At 28.4% G+C, this 18,866-nt stretch overlaps 1 protein-coding gene across 1 annotated transcript in view; it reads right to left on the bottom strand.

Moving 5' to 3' along the window:
- The window catches only part of LOC119667263 (rhophilin-2-like), a 70,772-nt gene that overhangs the window by 20,587 nt on the left and 31,319 nt on the right, over window positions 1-18,866 (bottom strand). The window contains exon 2 of the mRNA XM_038076553.1: window positions 2,479-2,771. Coding sequence (XP_037932481.1) covers window positions 2,479-2,771 — 293 coding nt within the window. The remainder of the gene's footprint in view (window positions 1-2,478; window positions 2,772-18,866) is intronic.

The following is an 18,866-nucleotide window of genomic DNA, read 5'->3' as shown; positions in this document are numbered from 1 at the left end:
TCACTCTTATCGTAAAAAAAATTTAATAACTCAATAAATTAGAATTTTATTGCATTAAAATCAAGATGATGTCTCAATATGCATAATTTTGCAATAAAATATATTAAATTCAATTAAGTGAATTGTAATTCGATTTTTGAAACTTTCATTTTCAAAGCACTAAACTCTTTCTTTAAATTGAAATTAATGGGAATATAAAATGAATAAATTGAAATAAATCTTTTTGAACAGAATCAATCATCTCATATATTGTACAACATACCAAAAAAAAAAAAAGATTACCTACTCGTATGAGATATTTGACTCATGTTTACTAATTTATTTAGGCAAAATTTTTCACATATTTTAGAGTCTGGCGATTTGTCATTCACTTCAGTCACAAACGGCGAAAATATCTTTGAAGTTTCACTAATGAAATTTTTCGCCTCTCAAAATGTTTTACAATCTTTAAAAATATTTGAGGGTTTTTTTTGCATTCCGTGGAATTAGCTACATGTTAATTTGCCACACCTCTGAAATCTGATTAAGAAAGAAATTAAAAAAATCTTAAAATTACGAGTATTTAAATGAAGATGAAGTAACTAAAAAGGAATAACTAATTGGATGCAGCGCGATATGTTAATGAGCAACGTCGAATCGATAACTCAAATAAGTTTATTGATCAGCTAATGTAATGCGATATTATTGGGAAAATATTTATAAAAAGATGTAGTTTGTTAGTGTTAAATATAGATACATTTTTATGTGATATATGAGTACAAAAATATCGTTCACTTCAATAAATTTTTTTTTTATAAAACTTAGTTTAATTTTATTTTTATATTAATATGGTTGTTTAAAGTTTAAGTCTTTTTTAAAGAAAAATTCATTTATTAATATTATATTTTTTTTTTGGTATCAAAAAACGAAATATAGCTTTCCAAGCAGCATATCAGTATTAAGAGATATGTCAATCATGTTTTATTTCATTTAATTAAGATATGATAATATTGCATTATATTATTGCAAATAGTGATAATAGATTTTAATAATTGATTTATCTTGAGCAAAGTACTGATTTTGTTGAAATTAGACTTAATGAGTCTAAAACTAATTATAAAGAATTTTTTTTCATAATGTTACAAACCGAATCTAACTTTGATCTATCGAATCAAAACTCTAATTTTTTTTTGTACTAACTGATCCAATATTTTGGCTTCATAGTTTTAAGCGTTCATTTATCAGACTGTTCATCGGTGAAGGCGAAAGACCTATAAAATTATCTAAATTCGGTGGAATGGATTTAGTCTCTATTCTTCTATACTAGTATTCTTGAGAGGAATGTGATAGCAAAACGTCGGAAAATTGCTAATTGAGATACATGGAAGTTAGCTAATGGCCTGCCCTTGCAACCAACTAAACCAACTAAAAAATAAACTCAGTTTTTTTAGTCAATATGTACAATGTTGAAACTTTCTTAACAATAGTTCCACAAATCAATATGCCATTGAAAGGTTGGAACAAAGAGCACTAACATCTGCATATTCGTTAAAATACAATATGAAAAATTCATATTCTAACTGCTCTTGCTATGCGGTTATCAGGAGACAAGCCTAGACCCTTTAAGAACTCAAGAATGCTGATAACTGCAGATTATCTGAATGTTTGAGTGGAAAATTGACCTATCTCTGAAATCAATTTTAAAGGAAAAAAAATTTTCGATTTTATCTACTCTTGCTGTATAGTTATCAGAAAACTCATTAAAGTCAATAGAAATTTAGCAAAGGACTCCACACTTTGCTAATCAATAAAAACACGAATATTTAACAACAACAAACAAACTTTATTTAAATTTTCTAAGAGCGAAATTGGAAACGTTTTCCTTCAACGAATTCATAAACATTTAAATTACAATTAACTCATAGTCTACTGCGTCGCCACAGTACCCCCTCCTAGCGACGTTTGGGCGACGGCGCGCTACACATGAAGAGAAGTTAATACTGTTACTCGCGGTAGTCACACAGCTTCGCTGGGAAATGCACTGCGAAATGAATCGACCGACGGTTTAGGAACCCTCTTCTCGAATGCTTGTTTCCGCTCATGACTGACTACGGACGATGGCGAAAACTGCTTGCCGACGTCTTCATCGTTAGTAAAATAAGCTGGTAAATAAGCTAGTAAATTAACCTGTCTAATGCGACGGTGCACCTGCTCCTTCTTCTGTTAATAACGAAATTTTTCTGAACTCGTTGCAGCACTTGAAACGGTCCTTCATAAGGCTGTTCCAATGGAGCTCTCACCCGATCGATACGCACGAATACAAACTTGCTGGTTTGCAGATCGCTTGGAACATATACTGGATGATGTCCATGTCTGCTGCCGTTGATTGTCTTCAGCTGAGCCAATGCTTTACGAAGTGTTGAAACGAAATCGGTTTCACCTGGTTTTTGGCATTAATGTAACAATAGCTGTCCAGGAACACGTAACAGGTTTCCATACAACATTTCAGCGGAACTGACGCCTAGATCTTCCTTTGGGGTAGTCCGCAACCCTAGCAGAATTAATGGGAGAGTGCGCGTCCAGTCATTAGAACTATGGCAACGCAAAGCAGCTTTCAACGTCCTATGCATACGTTCAACCATCCCATTCGCTTGGGGGTGATATGCTGTCGTGTGAATGTGCTTGATACCCAATAATCTGGACAACTCTCGGAAGATCGTTGATTCAAACTGACGTCCTAAATCTGTGGTGATAATGAGAGGAACGCCGTAATGTGCTACCCATCCATAAAACTGAATATATTTTAAATTGAATTTTACATTTAAATTTCAATTAACTCATAGTCTACTGCGTCGCCACAGAAACAATGTTGACAGGTTTCTCAGTTTATATATATGCTTAGACTAATAAATGGTTTCTTAAATAGGCATGCTCGGTAAACTACCACCATTCAAGAATGGGATTTAAGGATGCAGATTCTCTTAAATTTAGAATAAAAAATTCACCTGTCTGTCTTATCAGCTCCAACCATGCCATATGTCACTGAAAGAAATGAAGATCGTAGCGTTGACCTAAAACATTTGTTGGGTTTTTTGGCTTTGTCGTGAATTTGTCTGGACACTTTCTATATTCATAACGTATTTGATCCCATGGTTCGCGCTATACTCAACTTTAGAAATGAAAGTAGTTTCCAAAGCTCTACTAAGAAATAAACAATATAAATTATTATATCACAATAATTAATATTTTCTATTAGTTATTCCTATTAGAATTCAAGAAGTATTATATTTTGGCATTAATATTTTATTCCTTTGTAGCAGAGCTATCCAAAGCACGGCCAGAAGGTCACATTCGGCCCATTACTAATGTTTGTGCGGCTCGCGACATGTTTTTAATCTATCAAAATAACTCAAATTTTCTTTTGTTGTACTTGTATAACTATAATATTTTATTTTTATGGCATACCAAATGAATGAAGTTAAATTAATATATTAATACAAGTAAATTTAACATTATAACCGAATTTTTATTGTTTCTGCGGCCCTCCAATCTATACAGTGATTCGTATTGGCTGGCGAGCGCTTCTGGTCTGGACAGCCCTGCTCTATTTTATGAAATACTGCGATTTTTTATACAAAAATGTATATTTTGCTTTACTCACACTTTATGTGACAGAAAATTTAGAATTATCATTCGTAGTCTTCTCTAAGTATCATCCAGCTTCTTATGTCTTATATCTTTATGTAGGTATATCGCTTTTTAGATAAGCCGTGTTTCACTTTTTAACTGACTGCTGTCGTACACTGACATTTCCAGTTATTAAAATTAGGCCATCGTTGCGAAATTGTTTTACTGTTTTTTAAATTTGTGTAATACAGTTAATTTGCTACTTCAGTTGATTACACGATTACACAGTTTCAGCAGATCGCTGCCGAATCAATTTAATTGAATTGTAATGAATTTTTTATTACACACAGTAATTTTCAATTAATTAAGATTAAATTAAATAACAAATTTAATGCACTTTTTCATTTAAAAAAATGAAGGTATTTTTTATATGTAGGTATATAATTTATTTAAAAAATAAATTCGATATATAGGCTGAATGTATTAAAACTAAAATTCGGTTTGAACGAGTTTTTAAGAGTTCAAATGCATAATTAAGTTTATGTATCTGAACTTTTTTTATTTATTTATTTATTTTATAGTGAAATTGTTTAATAGCGGATTGAACGGCTTCGAAGCTGATAGCCTGAATGGGTTTAAAGCTGATTGCCTGAATGGGTTTAAAACTGATATTTTGAATGGCTTTAAAGCCAACAGCCACATAAACACCACACGACAAACTTGTTGCTTTTACGGGTTATGGACTGCATTTTAATTTTTTTTATTTTTTTTCATTATTGCATAGTAAATTTGATAAAGATAAAAGTGACTTTTAAGGCTTAAGATACAATATTTAAATTTTTATATAATATGTTCAGCAAGTGCATTAGTACACACTTTTACGATTTTATTTTAAAGAGTTGTGAATAAATATTCAATATTAAATTTAATTTTGAGTCACATATAAAAATGGCATAAATTTTTAAAGAAACATAAAATATTGAAGAAAGGAAATATACACAGAAGCAAAACGTAACTGAACTCAACTATTTATATTGTTAGTATTGAGTTAAATAAAAAAAAATCGTTCACTTAAGTTTTAAAGATGAAAATGACTTTAGGCTGCAGGGAGAAAAGTTGCTTAAATGATTTGAAACATTAAAAAAATTATGATTTGCATAAGTGTTGAAAATTTATATTTGAAGATTGAAGCATCTCCTGTTTTTCTGAACTACTGCGAACAAAAACCTATAAACCTTAAAGCAAATATTTTTCATGTTTAACTGGAAAAACTCAAAAAAAAACTTATAATTGTGTAGTTATACGAAAATGCATTTCATTTTGGCATATTTGCTTATTTTAATTTTGCGAAAATTTCACTTGAATGTAACGCAGCTGAGGAGATTTCAAATGGTTGTAATGACAAAAAAAAAAAATGAATAAATTTGCAACAGAAGAAATAAAAAATACAACAATTAATTGAAACAAAATAAAAACAAAAATTACAATTCATTACAAAGTAAAAGTAGTTTGTCATTTTGCCAATTTAACTGAAATTTTTTATCACTAACAAAAAGTTTTGATTTTCCTTTTAAATAAAAAATAGAAAAAATCATATAAAAAATCTGTAGATATAGTAAAATAAGTGCAACTTAAATTGAGTTTATAAATGAACTGCAAAGAGCCAATAGCTCTCCGATAGACTGTTAACGAACAAAAAGACAAATAATAAAATATACAATATATATTATTAGACAATATATACGGTTTTTAGCTGTCATTGCGAATTTACAGTATGTTTACACTATCGGTTTTAAATATGTAGCTTTATTCATACAGAATCTATACAGAAATGTGCTCTTGAGAATTAATCTCTCTAAAAATAAGAGTACATTTACACTAACACATTTAACTCGATAAATATGTAACAATAAGTATAATTGTATATACAAAATCCCTCCGAAGAATAGAAGTCGAAATTCCTCAAGGATCGTTGCTCTCCCCTTTGTTGTACAACATCTTTACGTCGAACATCCCAATGCTAAGTCCCTCGATACTAGCATTATACACAGATGACACGTATATGTTATTTTCCGATAAACATGCCAGAAATATAACCAACACGTTGCAGGAGCATATTATTCACATCCTGGAATTCTTTCAGAAATAGAAAATAAAAATGAACAACGGAAAAACTAAGTCCCTGTTTATAATTCATAAATACAGGCAGCATCTACCGAGAGTGAGAGTTAGTGACATTGGGATAAATTCAGAGAACAGCATCAAATACCTGGGAAACACGTTTGATAAGCGGTTCACTTGACACAAGCATATATAAGAAAAAAATGTTAGTTGTACGAAAACACTGCAGTGCTTAAGACGACTTTTTAAACACAATAATCTTAGCGCTAAGAACAGAAAGTTAATCTACATCCTGATAATCAGGCAGGCACTTCTCTACGGGTGTGTGGCGTATAGTAAACCTGTGAACTCTACTATGCAGAAACTGCAAGTTGCTCAAAGGCAGATTCTCTGAAGACAAAATCGATAAGCTACAATCACTGGTTACTCTATTGCAAACAAGTAGACTCTAGTAGTCAGCTACTGTTACTCGCTACTGTGGTCAACGACTGTAGTTGGCTACTGTGACTATCGTATGTTAGGCATTGTGTTATGTTGAAGAAATATGGCAGGAACAGAGTATTGTCTTTTATAATTACTATATGGATATTAAAAAATGCTCTCTAAAATTTATTTCAAGATTTGTCAGTCTAATATTGGACAGTTCAAGATTGAACAGTTTAAGATTGGATAGTTCAAGATTTCCAAAAGATTGGACTGTTTCCAAAATATTGTTCTGTTATTCTGTGTGGATACCTATAAGATTAAGTTATGTCGGTCTGATGTGTTCAGTTGTTAGCAACAGTCGTAACGTCCCTAAAATTAGTGTAAAGCAGATGTCACACTAATTGATTCAGTTGCCCATTGCAAGCAATTTACCGCTTACTTGTTAAGTTGTTGTATTTTCATCAGTACTTGCAACGCGTAATCAGTAGCAACAACTTGTTGCAATGTGAAAGCTTGCAATTTTTTTTTTCTTATGTATTTTCTTTACTGACGTATGCAGAAAAAGCAGAAAAAACAAGCAAAAATTGAAATATAAAAAATTCCACTCGCACTTTTACTTGCCAATTGCTTGTATCTTTTTTATGCTTTAAACAATTTGCTTATAGATACATATTTCAACATATGTATATAAGCATCATCAGTACATAAGATGTATATAAACAAGTAGTCTCCTGTTTATGCTGTTGCCACACATTGTTTCATATGATTGCTGCAACAAAAATTAAAAATCTTGCATACACACGCGTTGATTTGCGATATATCTCAACGAAAATGCAATTAAAAAAAATAATCATAATAATTTAACTGATAATTGTCGTTGGTAAGTTAAATTAAAAAATATTTCAACGAAAACAAGACATCATAAAAATTTATGAGCAGAAAAATATAAGCGCTCAGAAGTCTGAAGCCATAGACACAGATATAGACAGAGAAAAACAGATTTAGAGAGAGAGGCAAAGAGATAAATTATAAAAACAATTAATCTACAAAAAGTGAAAGAAAAGTATTTTGATTGATTTTATAATGACAAGATAAATAAATTAAATAGTTGATTGCTTTATGCAATAGTAGTTTCGGCAACATTTTCAGTTAGTCCGTATTATATTATAAAGTAAAATTGCTTCCGAAGTGAAAATCGTTCTCATATGTGTTAATAGTTACGGTAGTATAAGCAAAATTTATTAATTTAAGACATAATTACAATTAAAAAAAAATTGTAAAGATAATTATAAAGTTGATAAGCGAAGAATTTTCAGTTATATCTGTTCCGTGTTGTCAGAATTCGCTGATTGTTTTAATCAACTCTTGATATGACCAACATAATATACTGTTGAAGTTTGCATACAATAGTTCTAATTAGTTAAGAATATAATGCTGTGCTCTTTTCTTAGTTTTATTTATTTATAGCGTGTCTAACATTAGCTATCGCTTGTCTCTGATTATTATTATTATCTCTGCATAAGAGAGAAGTGGGAACATTTCGTGTGAAATTTCTGTCACCAGTAGAAATCAAGAGCTCTTCTTCAGATTTAGTTTTGGAATTCGATACAGTTCGGTACTCTTTTGGCCACAACACCAGCTATTTTGCAAATTCACGTCATTAGTTTAAAAAAAAAAAGAAATAGTTGAGCATATTCTCTTGGTCCTCTTTCTTGGTCCTCCAGGACCACAAGTTTCGAAGGTGTATTTGGAAATCTCTGCGTTTTTCATAGTACCTACAATAGGCAAATAGGCCTATTAATCCTTCAGATCGCCGATATAATCTAACCTAACTTGAACCTAACCTAGTCCAAGTTTTCTTAGAAATATAAATGTATATACTCTATTTTTCAATCTGATGTTACGGCTTTCCAATCCTGTAAGCTTATTTTATAATAATTGTCTACTACATAATCAATGTATCCTTATCTGGTAAACTTATCGTTAAAATCTGTATTTTTTTAAGTCGTCTCAGAACCATTAATGCATGCTTTTATGCTTGACTTATAAAAAATTATTTTAAGTTTTGAGCTGTTTAGGAATTAAATATATAATAAAATCTTTAAATGTTACTTAATTACAAATTCAGGGAACCTAACATAATATATTGGGTTCATAATATTATTTTAACCACTGTATAAATAATTACAGTGACTTAATTATATTATTTATCAAAATTTGTTTATATTACTTTTAATATATAAACAATAATATATCCACTGGAATTATATCTCTACTTGTGTCGAGATACAACACTGTGTGTCACGTCTTCTGATTGTCACTGTCAAGCAGCAAGCGAAGCCTATTACTTTCTATATTTTCCTGCAAGCTGAAAAAGTAATATTTAACACTAAGTAATATTTATAAACTTCTTAATAGTGTAATATATTACAATACAATATTTTATACCAAAAAAATCTGTTATTTAAATAGCAATAATTATGCTACTTGCACTGATGAACTTTTAATAGTTCCCAGTTTATCTAACTACCTATTTTCAATCTACAAAACTTTATTCGTGTGATGATTTAATTATGATTTTTTATACCTTTTGCTACTGTAATTGTAGCTAACGCTTTCTTCAAACTAGTTTAAGATGATAGAAAGTGTTTTGGAGTTTTGGAGATGATATTAAATTTAAGTGGTGTTAGCAAAACGCTAATTACTTTATAAACGTCTAATAGTATTCACACTGTCGATACTATTGACCTATAAAGAACATACATTTAAAAGTATCAATACTTCCAGACGTCGTGCTATTTTCCTCTAAGTTTTTCTCGTAATTTGAGTCCTCTATGCAAATGTCCTAGCGCACCCATTGTAGTTAACAATTTAATTTAAACTTAAATGTATGTTATTTTTTATTTGTGAATATTTAATAATCTGTTTGTATGTAGAAAAGGAAATGGAATCATTAAAAACTCATAAAATATAACAAATATGCATTTATTTCGTAACTGAGCATTAAAGCATATAAGTATATATTTTAGGAAATAATTTTCTTATTTTACGACAAATGCAAATATGCCGTTTACAGACAGAAATGTCGAAATTCGTAAAGGAAAACTTGTCTGAAACAAGAAATTTTTATATTTATTATATTGACAGCATACCTTAAGTAGCTGGCAACAGCAACATTAACAAAGACAGCAACAACAGCAGCAGAAACAGCAACAGGCAGCAGCAGCAGCAGAAATGAGCAAAGGAATAATCAATTCCATTGAAAGATACTCGGTACCACCTGATTATGTTGCCTGTGGCTTATTCTGTTGTTGTTTTGTGTTGTTGCAATTTTCAAGTTGTTTTTGTTGTTAATACTATTTGCGTTGTTGTTGTGGGTTTGTTGCTGTTAATAAAACCAATGTTGCTCACCTGTGATTATCAATAACAACAACAGAAACCAAATCTTGCAGACGTTAATCTATCGCAACATTTATGTATGAGAGAAAGTTGCTGCCGCATTATCCAAAGTGAAAAATACAAAAACTAAAAGATATAGAAAATAAATAAAAAAAAAAGTATCTGAAAAAACAAATAAAATAAAATAACCAAAGAAAAATAATAAAAATAAAAATCAATATAAAAAACCTAAACATGTGCAACTATGAAACAAAAACAAGAAATCTCCAAATTATGTGAGATGTTCGGTTTTGAGTTGTTTCAACTTTTGGACTCGTTGGCACCAAAATATGCGTTTATTTTCTGTTTTATAGGTGTAACTACACAATTTTTGAAATATTTTTAGTTAATTTTAATTTGTATTTTGTAGTGAACTAATGTATAGTGTTGCTATATTTTTGCACTGGAATTCCAGAGTCACGCTTAGACAAGAGACTTCATTTTGTGAGACCTCCTCGGAATTTATAATTTACATGCAAATTACAAAGTAAACGAAACAAATCTTTTTTTGTTTATTGCTGACGTTGTTTGTAGATTGTTTTCACCGTTGACACTTTGATAAAATATCCGCTTTATAATCACATATACAACACACAGTACAACACACAGTACAACACACAGCATAACACAAGACACATCACATCACAAGGAGTGTATGACTAACAAACTTTGACTAAGAGGTCATTTAAAAATGCTCTTTGCGATCTTATCTTTTACTTTTTGTAAATTTCACTTACCTTTATTTTTAGGCTTTTGTTTAAATATTTTTTCTTAAATAAAATAAAAATTTTATTGAATAGATTTTTTTGGATTTTTTTTTTTGGAAGACTTACAAATAAGTTCAGCATTCTTAATAATATAAATACCAACCCCAACACAGACCATGTAAACAAGGCAAATTAGTAGATAATAGGTTGGTTTAAGGAATTACTAACTTCAGGATTCACTACAATTTATCAGCATATATTTTATAAAATAAGTCAAGGTTCTGATCATGAAAATGTTAAAATTGCACTCATTATGTATTGTTGATCAAGTATATTATGAAAATATTGATTATGAAGCGAGCTTTGAACATCCTAACATTTGTTGTGAAAGACTTACTATTAGAGAGGCTGTTAAAAAAATAGAAATGATATACGGATAATACAAAGCGATTGGTTTCAATATTAGTAACCATTTAGAGAGGCTTATCATTAAAGAGGCTGTTGAAGAAATTAGAATGATATACGAATAATATGAAGTAATTGGTCCGATTGTTATAGAGTGTTTCCACTGCTTACTTTGTAAGTATAACTTATTAAGTAAATTTCATTAACCATACAAATGGCTTCCATGCTTTTTAACTTACTTAAGAAAGAAAAATTAGACTTACTTAAGAAAAATTACAAAAAAATGTCGAATTCAACAAGAGAAATTACCGAAATTTGAAATATTTGTCAGATATTTTATATGTAGCTATAATGTAAACGTACAACAACAGAGTTGTAAATACACCTATTCAGGAAGTATGTATTTATTACATACTATAAAATCTTTGTTTTTATTAATTGAATATGTAATAGATTTATAAAATATTTATATTTAAATGATATAATATTATTTTATTTTTTATATTTATTAATATTTTATTTATTATATTTACCATATTATTATAATTTTATAATATTATATTATTATATATTTAATTTTTTGTATGACGTATTATTGAGTGAAATTTTGCCAATCAAACAAAAGTTTTCTTAAAACTTTCAAAGAACTTTCTGATACATAAAAACTCTTTCACATGCAATAAGTAACTTATGTCAATGGAAACGACAAAATCTTAAAGTTACTTAAGTAACTTACTAAGTGGATCCCTTGGGGTTCGCCGGTATAACCCAACCTAACCTAACTTACTATTACTATATTAACTACCAGTCAGGTACATTGCTTTGTAAATATTTGTCGAACGAATGAACAAGAAGTAAGTTACTGTGTTTAGCTATTTATTATATAGCAAGGTAGTGAATCAGATTTTGTATGAAATTTAAATGAAAATAAATCCAGCAAAGAATTCAGTATGTATAATAGTCCCTTTGATGACAAAACTATGACAAAAATACTAATTTATAAATAGTACAAACGCTATCAGGAAAATCAACAAGGTCTTGAAGTTAACATGAGGACTTGACCTAACATGTTCATTAATGATCATCAATGAGGTAGATAGCCAGAAAGAGGTGTGGTAAAGACGAAACACTATGCAACACTGGACCTTAAAAAACCTTTGTTAAACCGAAAAGTATTGTGGTATAAGTATATAATATTAAGGGAGGTTTATATAGAAGTAAATAAAATAAGCATTGAATATTTATTATATGCAATACTTTCTATAGTAATTAAAAATCTGGTTATACCTTTTATTACATGTCGTTAACCATTGATAAAACCCACAAAAAAATAAAAATTTATTTACAAAAGAGAATCTCATAGTTTGATTTTAGTATTATTAAATTGTCTGTATTCATTTTCGCGATATGTAATATTAAGGAACTTTTCTATTTTAACATTTGGCATCATCTTTTCTAAGCATAAGGAAAAAAAAAGAACTATACATTGTTAATATCGCAAGTCATCATCATCTAGATATTCGTCATCTTGCTCTTCAATCTCATCATCGTTGATAAAAATTGGTTCTATTGGTCCATGCATATCACTAATGAAGTGAAATGACGACAATATTTTCGTTTGCAAGGTCTGCTTCACTACGCATCCTATTGCCAATAAAAACAATATCATACAATGACCTATAATAGTGGGACTCTTTTCAACCGGTTCACAATTGATTCATTTACCAAATTCCCATGATTACATCCAAACTGTCTTACTTACTTCAGTTTCAACCAAACAATATTTATAAAAAATAACTCAACAAATTTTTGTTAAAAAGATTATGATCCAAATTTGGAATGCATATATTGACAGTCTCCTTTCGTATCCAATAGCAGATAGTGACAATGTTTTGAGTGCCATTACACTCTAATTGGTCCATATCAGCAGACAACCAGTGATTAGCAAACATGAAAAAATCGAGGGTACAAACCCACTGCTTACAACGTCTAGGGGAACAGTTTTGTTTGTATGACAAAGGAGACCAAATACAAGTATTACCCAATGTGGGTTGATTTCGTAATTGTGTATAAGCGCTCTTATAAATTTTTTCAACATTTTCAAAAAAACTTTGGTATCAATTTTTGCTTTGAAGTAAAAAAAGAAAAACAAACTTGTAAGAAAATATTTATTAATTTATAAAAATTTATTTATAATTTCAAATTTTTTTTTAATACTTAATGAAACAAAAACAGCAAAGGTAAATTGATATAATTACGCTATGTATGAATAGTTCAATAATTTTTTATATTAATTAATTGTTAAAATATTGTCAAAAATAATACATCAAATTTTATAGATAAAATCAAAATATATTTTATTTAATAATATAATTCAATCAACAAAATTATCAATAGCAATATGATGACGAAAGAAACTATATAAAATACAGAAATGATTTACAATTCTACAATATAGAATTAATATAAGTACATCTTTAGTTAGGTTTTAGCAAAAAAGAATCAATTACGTAGAAGATAATGTTACCAAATTATAGATGGCACTATGAATATTATCAATAGTTCTAAAGATTTTACCACAATCCAAATTTTCTAAGCATGAGTGGTGCGGTCCATATCGAATTATAACAACACTTTGTAATACATCTACAATAAGAATATTGCATATTCTCCTGACTAGGTAATAAGACACAATTTCTTACAAAATCTCGAAAAGGATACCGCACGTTTTAGATAAAGTTCTTATTAATCTTACATTTGATCTAAGACTATCACATACAGTACGGTTAGTTTTTTGCATTGATTTTTATATAGAAATCAATTTCAGTTTTAGAAAACATTGAGAAGCTAAAATGGTATCTTTTTAAAAAAACCCGTCGTGTGTCCTAATGTACAATGTTCTAGACACTTGATTGCCTCAATCATGGACTCTTCATATAAAAATATTTTTTTTATTTCAATAAGTTTAATGTTTACCTAAAGCCAGGAAATGGATAATCTCAGTCATATCTTAACTAGACTCAACTATCTATAACTATCAATAAAAATTGTAATAAGAAAGTATTAAAAATACATACTCGTATATTGTAAAATAAAATAAAATCAGACACAAACACAAAAAACCAATTTAGCATCTGTGCTAGTAACTGCAAGGCCCTAATTGTTGAAAACAGTTTATCAACATACGAGTATAGCATCCGTCTTTGATGCCTTAAATTGTCTCAATTTGTGGTAACTTATCGGACAGGTTCACTTTCCGCATTTGCAGCACTACGGCAATACGTCTACGGTACGTTGCGTGTGCGTAGGAATTTCACTCAAGTTTTTATGTCAATTTTAGGATAAAAAATTCGTATTTTATAGGAAAAAAACCACAAAACTAGTTGAACGGGTAGTTCATAAGCCTAACTTAGAAATCATGCTTTAACTCTGCACTTCTGTGCATTTTTTATTAACTTTTTTTGTGATGCTATTGCAGTAGTGAAAACGTTCAAGACACCAAATCAAAAGTAGTAAACAGCTTCGAGGGCGGTCTCTTTGGTCTACTAGTGTCTTAGGCCGGCTTTGGTTGTTACTGAGCATTCATGTTGGCATGTTGAGATGCACGCAGCTTCGTATGTTTAAGGAAGAAAGTCAGGTGCTTTTAGCGCTATTAAATACTTTCATTGAATTTCCGCAGTTTTTTAGTTAATTAATTTTTAATAATTACCAGTATTTGAGGTTTTAACTCGGACAGATGTGGAACAATTTTGTGCAACATTCAACATATAGCTTTGTTACAGGCTTTCATGTTAACATAAAACTAATTCAAAGATGTTGTTTTTGTTTTCTTCTAATATTTCCTGTTATTTGGAGCAGTAGTTGCCTTTCAATGACCAATAGTTTGCACTGAAATTCAAAAGGTAAAACATAGTAAAAGTAGTTAAAACAAAATATGAGTAAAAGCAATTAAAATAAAAAAAATAAACACGAAAAGTATAACAATTTTGAAAATATAATTTTTTTTACATTTTATTGTTTTACTTAATTAACTAATAATAATAAAAAATAATTTTTAATAAAAAAACTCAAAGATAATAATAAAACCAACTACATATACATATAGTTTATATATAAAATATATTGTTACTTGTTACAACTCACATAAAACCGTGACTACCTCAATAAAGTATGGTATTGTATATTATTGATTCGTTTCATTATAGATAAATCATAATACGACATATTTATGTGAAAACAAAAATTTTATTAATTAATTAAAGCTAAGTAAGAATTTTTCAGACCATTCTATAGAGACTAATTGTGTCAAGTCAATAAAATAGCTTTTACGGCTGTAATCAGTAAAAGCCAAACGCTTTCGATATCAATGACATTTAATAAGTACTTACGTTTTCAGTTTGAGTTTTGTGAATGAAAAATATTTATAAGTACAAATTAAAACAACCAATAGAACTTCATCTTAAACCAAACATCGAATATTATGTAAATGAAGTATTAAGACTAAATATTTTATATTTCTCCATATTAGAGATATATACTATAAAAGAAATATAGTACACCATAGAAATGAACTTAAGTCTCAAGATGTAAGATTTCAAGCTATCGAAGTATTATTACTTCAACACTTGTACAATACTCGTATAATAATCGTATAATACTCGTTAAATACTCATAATACTCATATAATACTCGTATAATACTTGTGTATTACTCATATGATACTCGTATAATACTCGAATAATACTCATATAATACTCGTATAATACTCATATAATACTCGTACAATACTCATATAATACTCGTATAATACTAATATAATACTCGTATAATACTCATATAATACTCGTATAATACTCATATAATATTCGTATAATACTCATATAATACTCGTATAATACTCATATAATAATCGTACAATACTCGTATAATACTCGTATAATACTCATATAATAATCGTACAATACTCGTATAATACTCGTATAATACTCGTACAATACTCGTATAATACTCGTACAATACTCGTATAATACTCGTACAATACTCGTATAATACTCGTACAATACTCGTACAATACTCGTACAATACTCGTATAGTACTCGTACAATACTCGTACAATACTCGTATAATACTTGCATAATACTGTACATTACACGTTTAATACTTGTACATTACTCGTATAATACATAATACTCGTGTAATACTCGTTCATTACTCGTATAATACTCGATATTACTCGCACGGTTGCCACTTGAAAATTTTTTTCTGTACCAAAATTGGTTTAAAAAGGTACCATTTCTGTAAAAAAAGGTCCAAAATTTTTTTGGACCTTTTTGTTTTCTCGTTCTGTGTTTTTTATAGTGTTATAAATGAACAAAATATAAAATAGTGCAAAGTTGCATTTATAAAAAAAATTAATTGGAAATATCCACAATAAAATTGGGTCGTCAAAAATGTACCAGTTTTTGAAAATGAGTACCAAACGAAAAAAAAAATAAAAAAAAGTACCAATTTTGGTACTAAAGTACCATAAGTGGCAACCGTGATTACTCGTATAATAGGAATACTCGTATAATACTCGTACAAAACTCGTACAGTACTCGTACAACACTTGTATAATACAAAAAACAGAATTTTATATGAATATTAATATTTTTATTATTGGGTATTTGTACTATTGAGTACTATTAAATTTTTTTCTATACTGCGTATATTGTTTTTTACAGTTTATGCTAAGCAGTTCCAAAATGTGAGTATGGTATAACTATATACCTATAACACATTCAAATCGATGTGTTTTCCATGGTTAATTCTAACAAAACATGAGGAGATATTAAACTTTGTGATTTTAGTATAAGAGAAAAAGGGAAGGGAAATATAGGTTACCGGGAATTCTTCTAAAATAATAGGAATAATTTTATTTTCCACTTGTATCATCAGAAAGTCCTTTTAATTTAACCTCGAAAAATATAATGACAAAATCTTTGATAATAGTTACGGATAATATTTTCACTTTATTAATTCTTGGAACTGTAATGGTGGTATAACGATAAGACAAGAAATTGTAAATATACAAAATTTTTATATGTAACTTAACTAATCCTTTTATCTTATTTAATGTGAAAACTCATAAAATTCTTGAAGATTTTAAAATACATAATTTGAAGTTCTCTAATCCTTAACGTTTAAATAATAATGCAATTTATTCCATATATCTATATAAAGTCATACTAAGTTTTTTGTTTTTTATTGGTTTAATATTTATTACAAGACTATTTTTTTTTTTTTTGTGTAATTTTTGTAACATATAATTTTTTTTTATAGATCAAATTTCGTAACCTTTGCTGGCTTATCGAAACCTTATCTGATTACTTCATGAATTTCGTGAGGTAGATATTCGTACTTCACATTTCAATATTTCAGAATGTTTTTCATGTATTTAGGTTAGTAGAGTATTGAGTAAATAAAACACAATTGTGTAATAAGAATTCGATAAACGAAAAATAAACACTTTAGCCACTTAAAATTTTAAATTTTAATAAAAATAAAAAAAATAGTAAGAAGGTAACAAACCTCGAACGGCACCTTTTTGCTTCATTAGTTTTTCAATAGAACGCGTTACACAATCTTGTGCTTTTACAAAAAAAAATATTATAAAGATACATTTTACATTTTATCTTTTACTCGATCTGTAAATAGTTTGTAATATTTTTTCATATTTTCTACATCTTTTGCTTATGCACTCTGATGAACATTGCGTTTTTCCATATAAAATTTCACCGTGACTGAGATCGACGGTCAAAGTCACGTCATGAAGCTTCATGGTGAAGTAGACTTATAATTTACGATTTGGAATTAAGATATTCAAGTTATTATAGTTATTGTTTTTAACATTATTAAACATGAGTTAAATATATTTGTACATAGTTTTGTTTTTAATCGTACTTGTCCGTCATATGTTATATGCATTATTGTTTCTTTAGCTGTTAATTAATGTTTTTAAATTGATTATTTTCCGCATGTAATTGTATTATTTTCATGCTTCAAATAATTTATTTATTTAAATCGACCAGGCTTATAGTTTCAAGTATTTATTACATGTTTATTATATATGCACTTACTCGTTTATTAGTTTCATTACATAGATACATAAGTTCCATTAGAACAACGTTACAGAAATTAATTAATTTTTATAAAATAGAGTAATTTTTATAAACTAATCTTTATAAATTATAAATTAAATAAGTTATTATTATTTATTATATACACATTTATTATATTTATTATATATGCACCTATATGTTTATTAGTTTCGTTACATAGATACATAAGTTTCATTAGAATGACGTATCTGTAAATCACTTGCAAAATATTATTAAAATTTATTTTATTTATTTATTTATTTTATTATTATTTATTGTAATTAATTAATTTAATTAGTTTAAATAAGAGATTTTTGAAATTATTTAATCTTATTACAAAATTTATAACTCACACTATTTTGTAATTTTAATATAATTTTAATCAAACAATTTTTTTGATGTGTTTCATTTCTGAAATAAAACCCAAATCAAAAAAACCATTATCAAATATTTTATACAAATTTTAAACAAAGTTCAACAATCTCACCGATTTAAGTAAATTGCAAAAGACAACTACCTTGCAAAGTAAAAGCAGTATAATCTAAATAAATCTCAATTCATATTAATTTTAATTTTACTAAGTGGATATGTTACTGAGACATATCTTCTTTACTTACATTCCCTTATTGTCAAAAAACTTAAGCGGAACTTTAATTTAATATATTGAAGATATATACAGTGACTATTACTATTACATATGACTATGCATATTACATTCGGTATAGATAAGGGCACACTCACTAAAACTCATCTTCTTTGCTTATATACTTCTAATTTCTCTCAGAAAACGATCATAGTATTTTCATCTGACTTTTATTGAGAGATGGAACTCAGAAAACTAGATTCAAGAGATTTTAAAATAGAACTTTTAATGTACATCTGCATTAAATGAGGCGACTTTTCAACGCAATAGATCTTATAGATTTCAATATAGTATTATCTTTTTTAATATTATTATAACAATAATCATCAATAGATCTAACGGTTGTTAGTTTCGTAGTATAATAATAAGTATTAGGTTTTA

This window comes from Teleopsis dalmanni, chromosome 1, assembly GCF_002237135.1.
Source record: "Teleopsis dalmanni isolate 2A chromosome 1, ASM223713v2, whole genome shotgun sequence".
Lineage (NCBI taxonomy): Eukaryota > Metazoa > Arthropoda > Insecta > Diptera > Diopsidae > Teleopsis > Teleopsis dalmanni.
The sequence above is the reverse complement of the archived record's forward strand: the minus strand, read 5'-3'. Positions and strand labels throughout refer to the sequence as shown.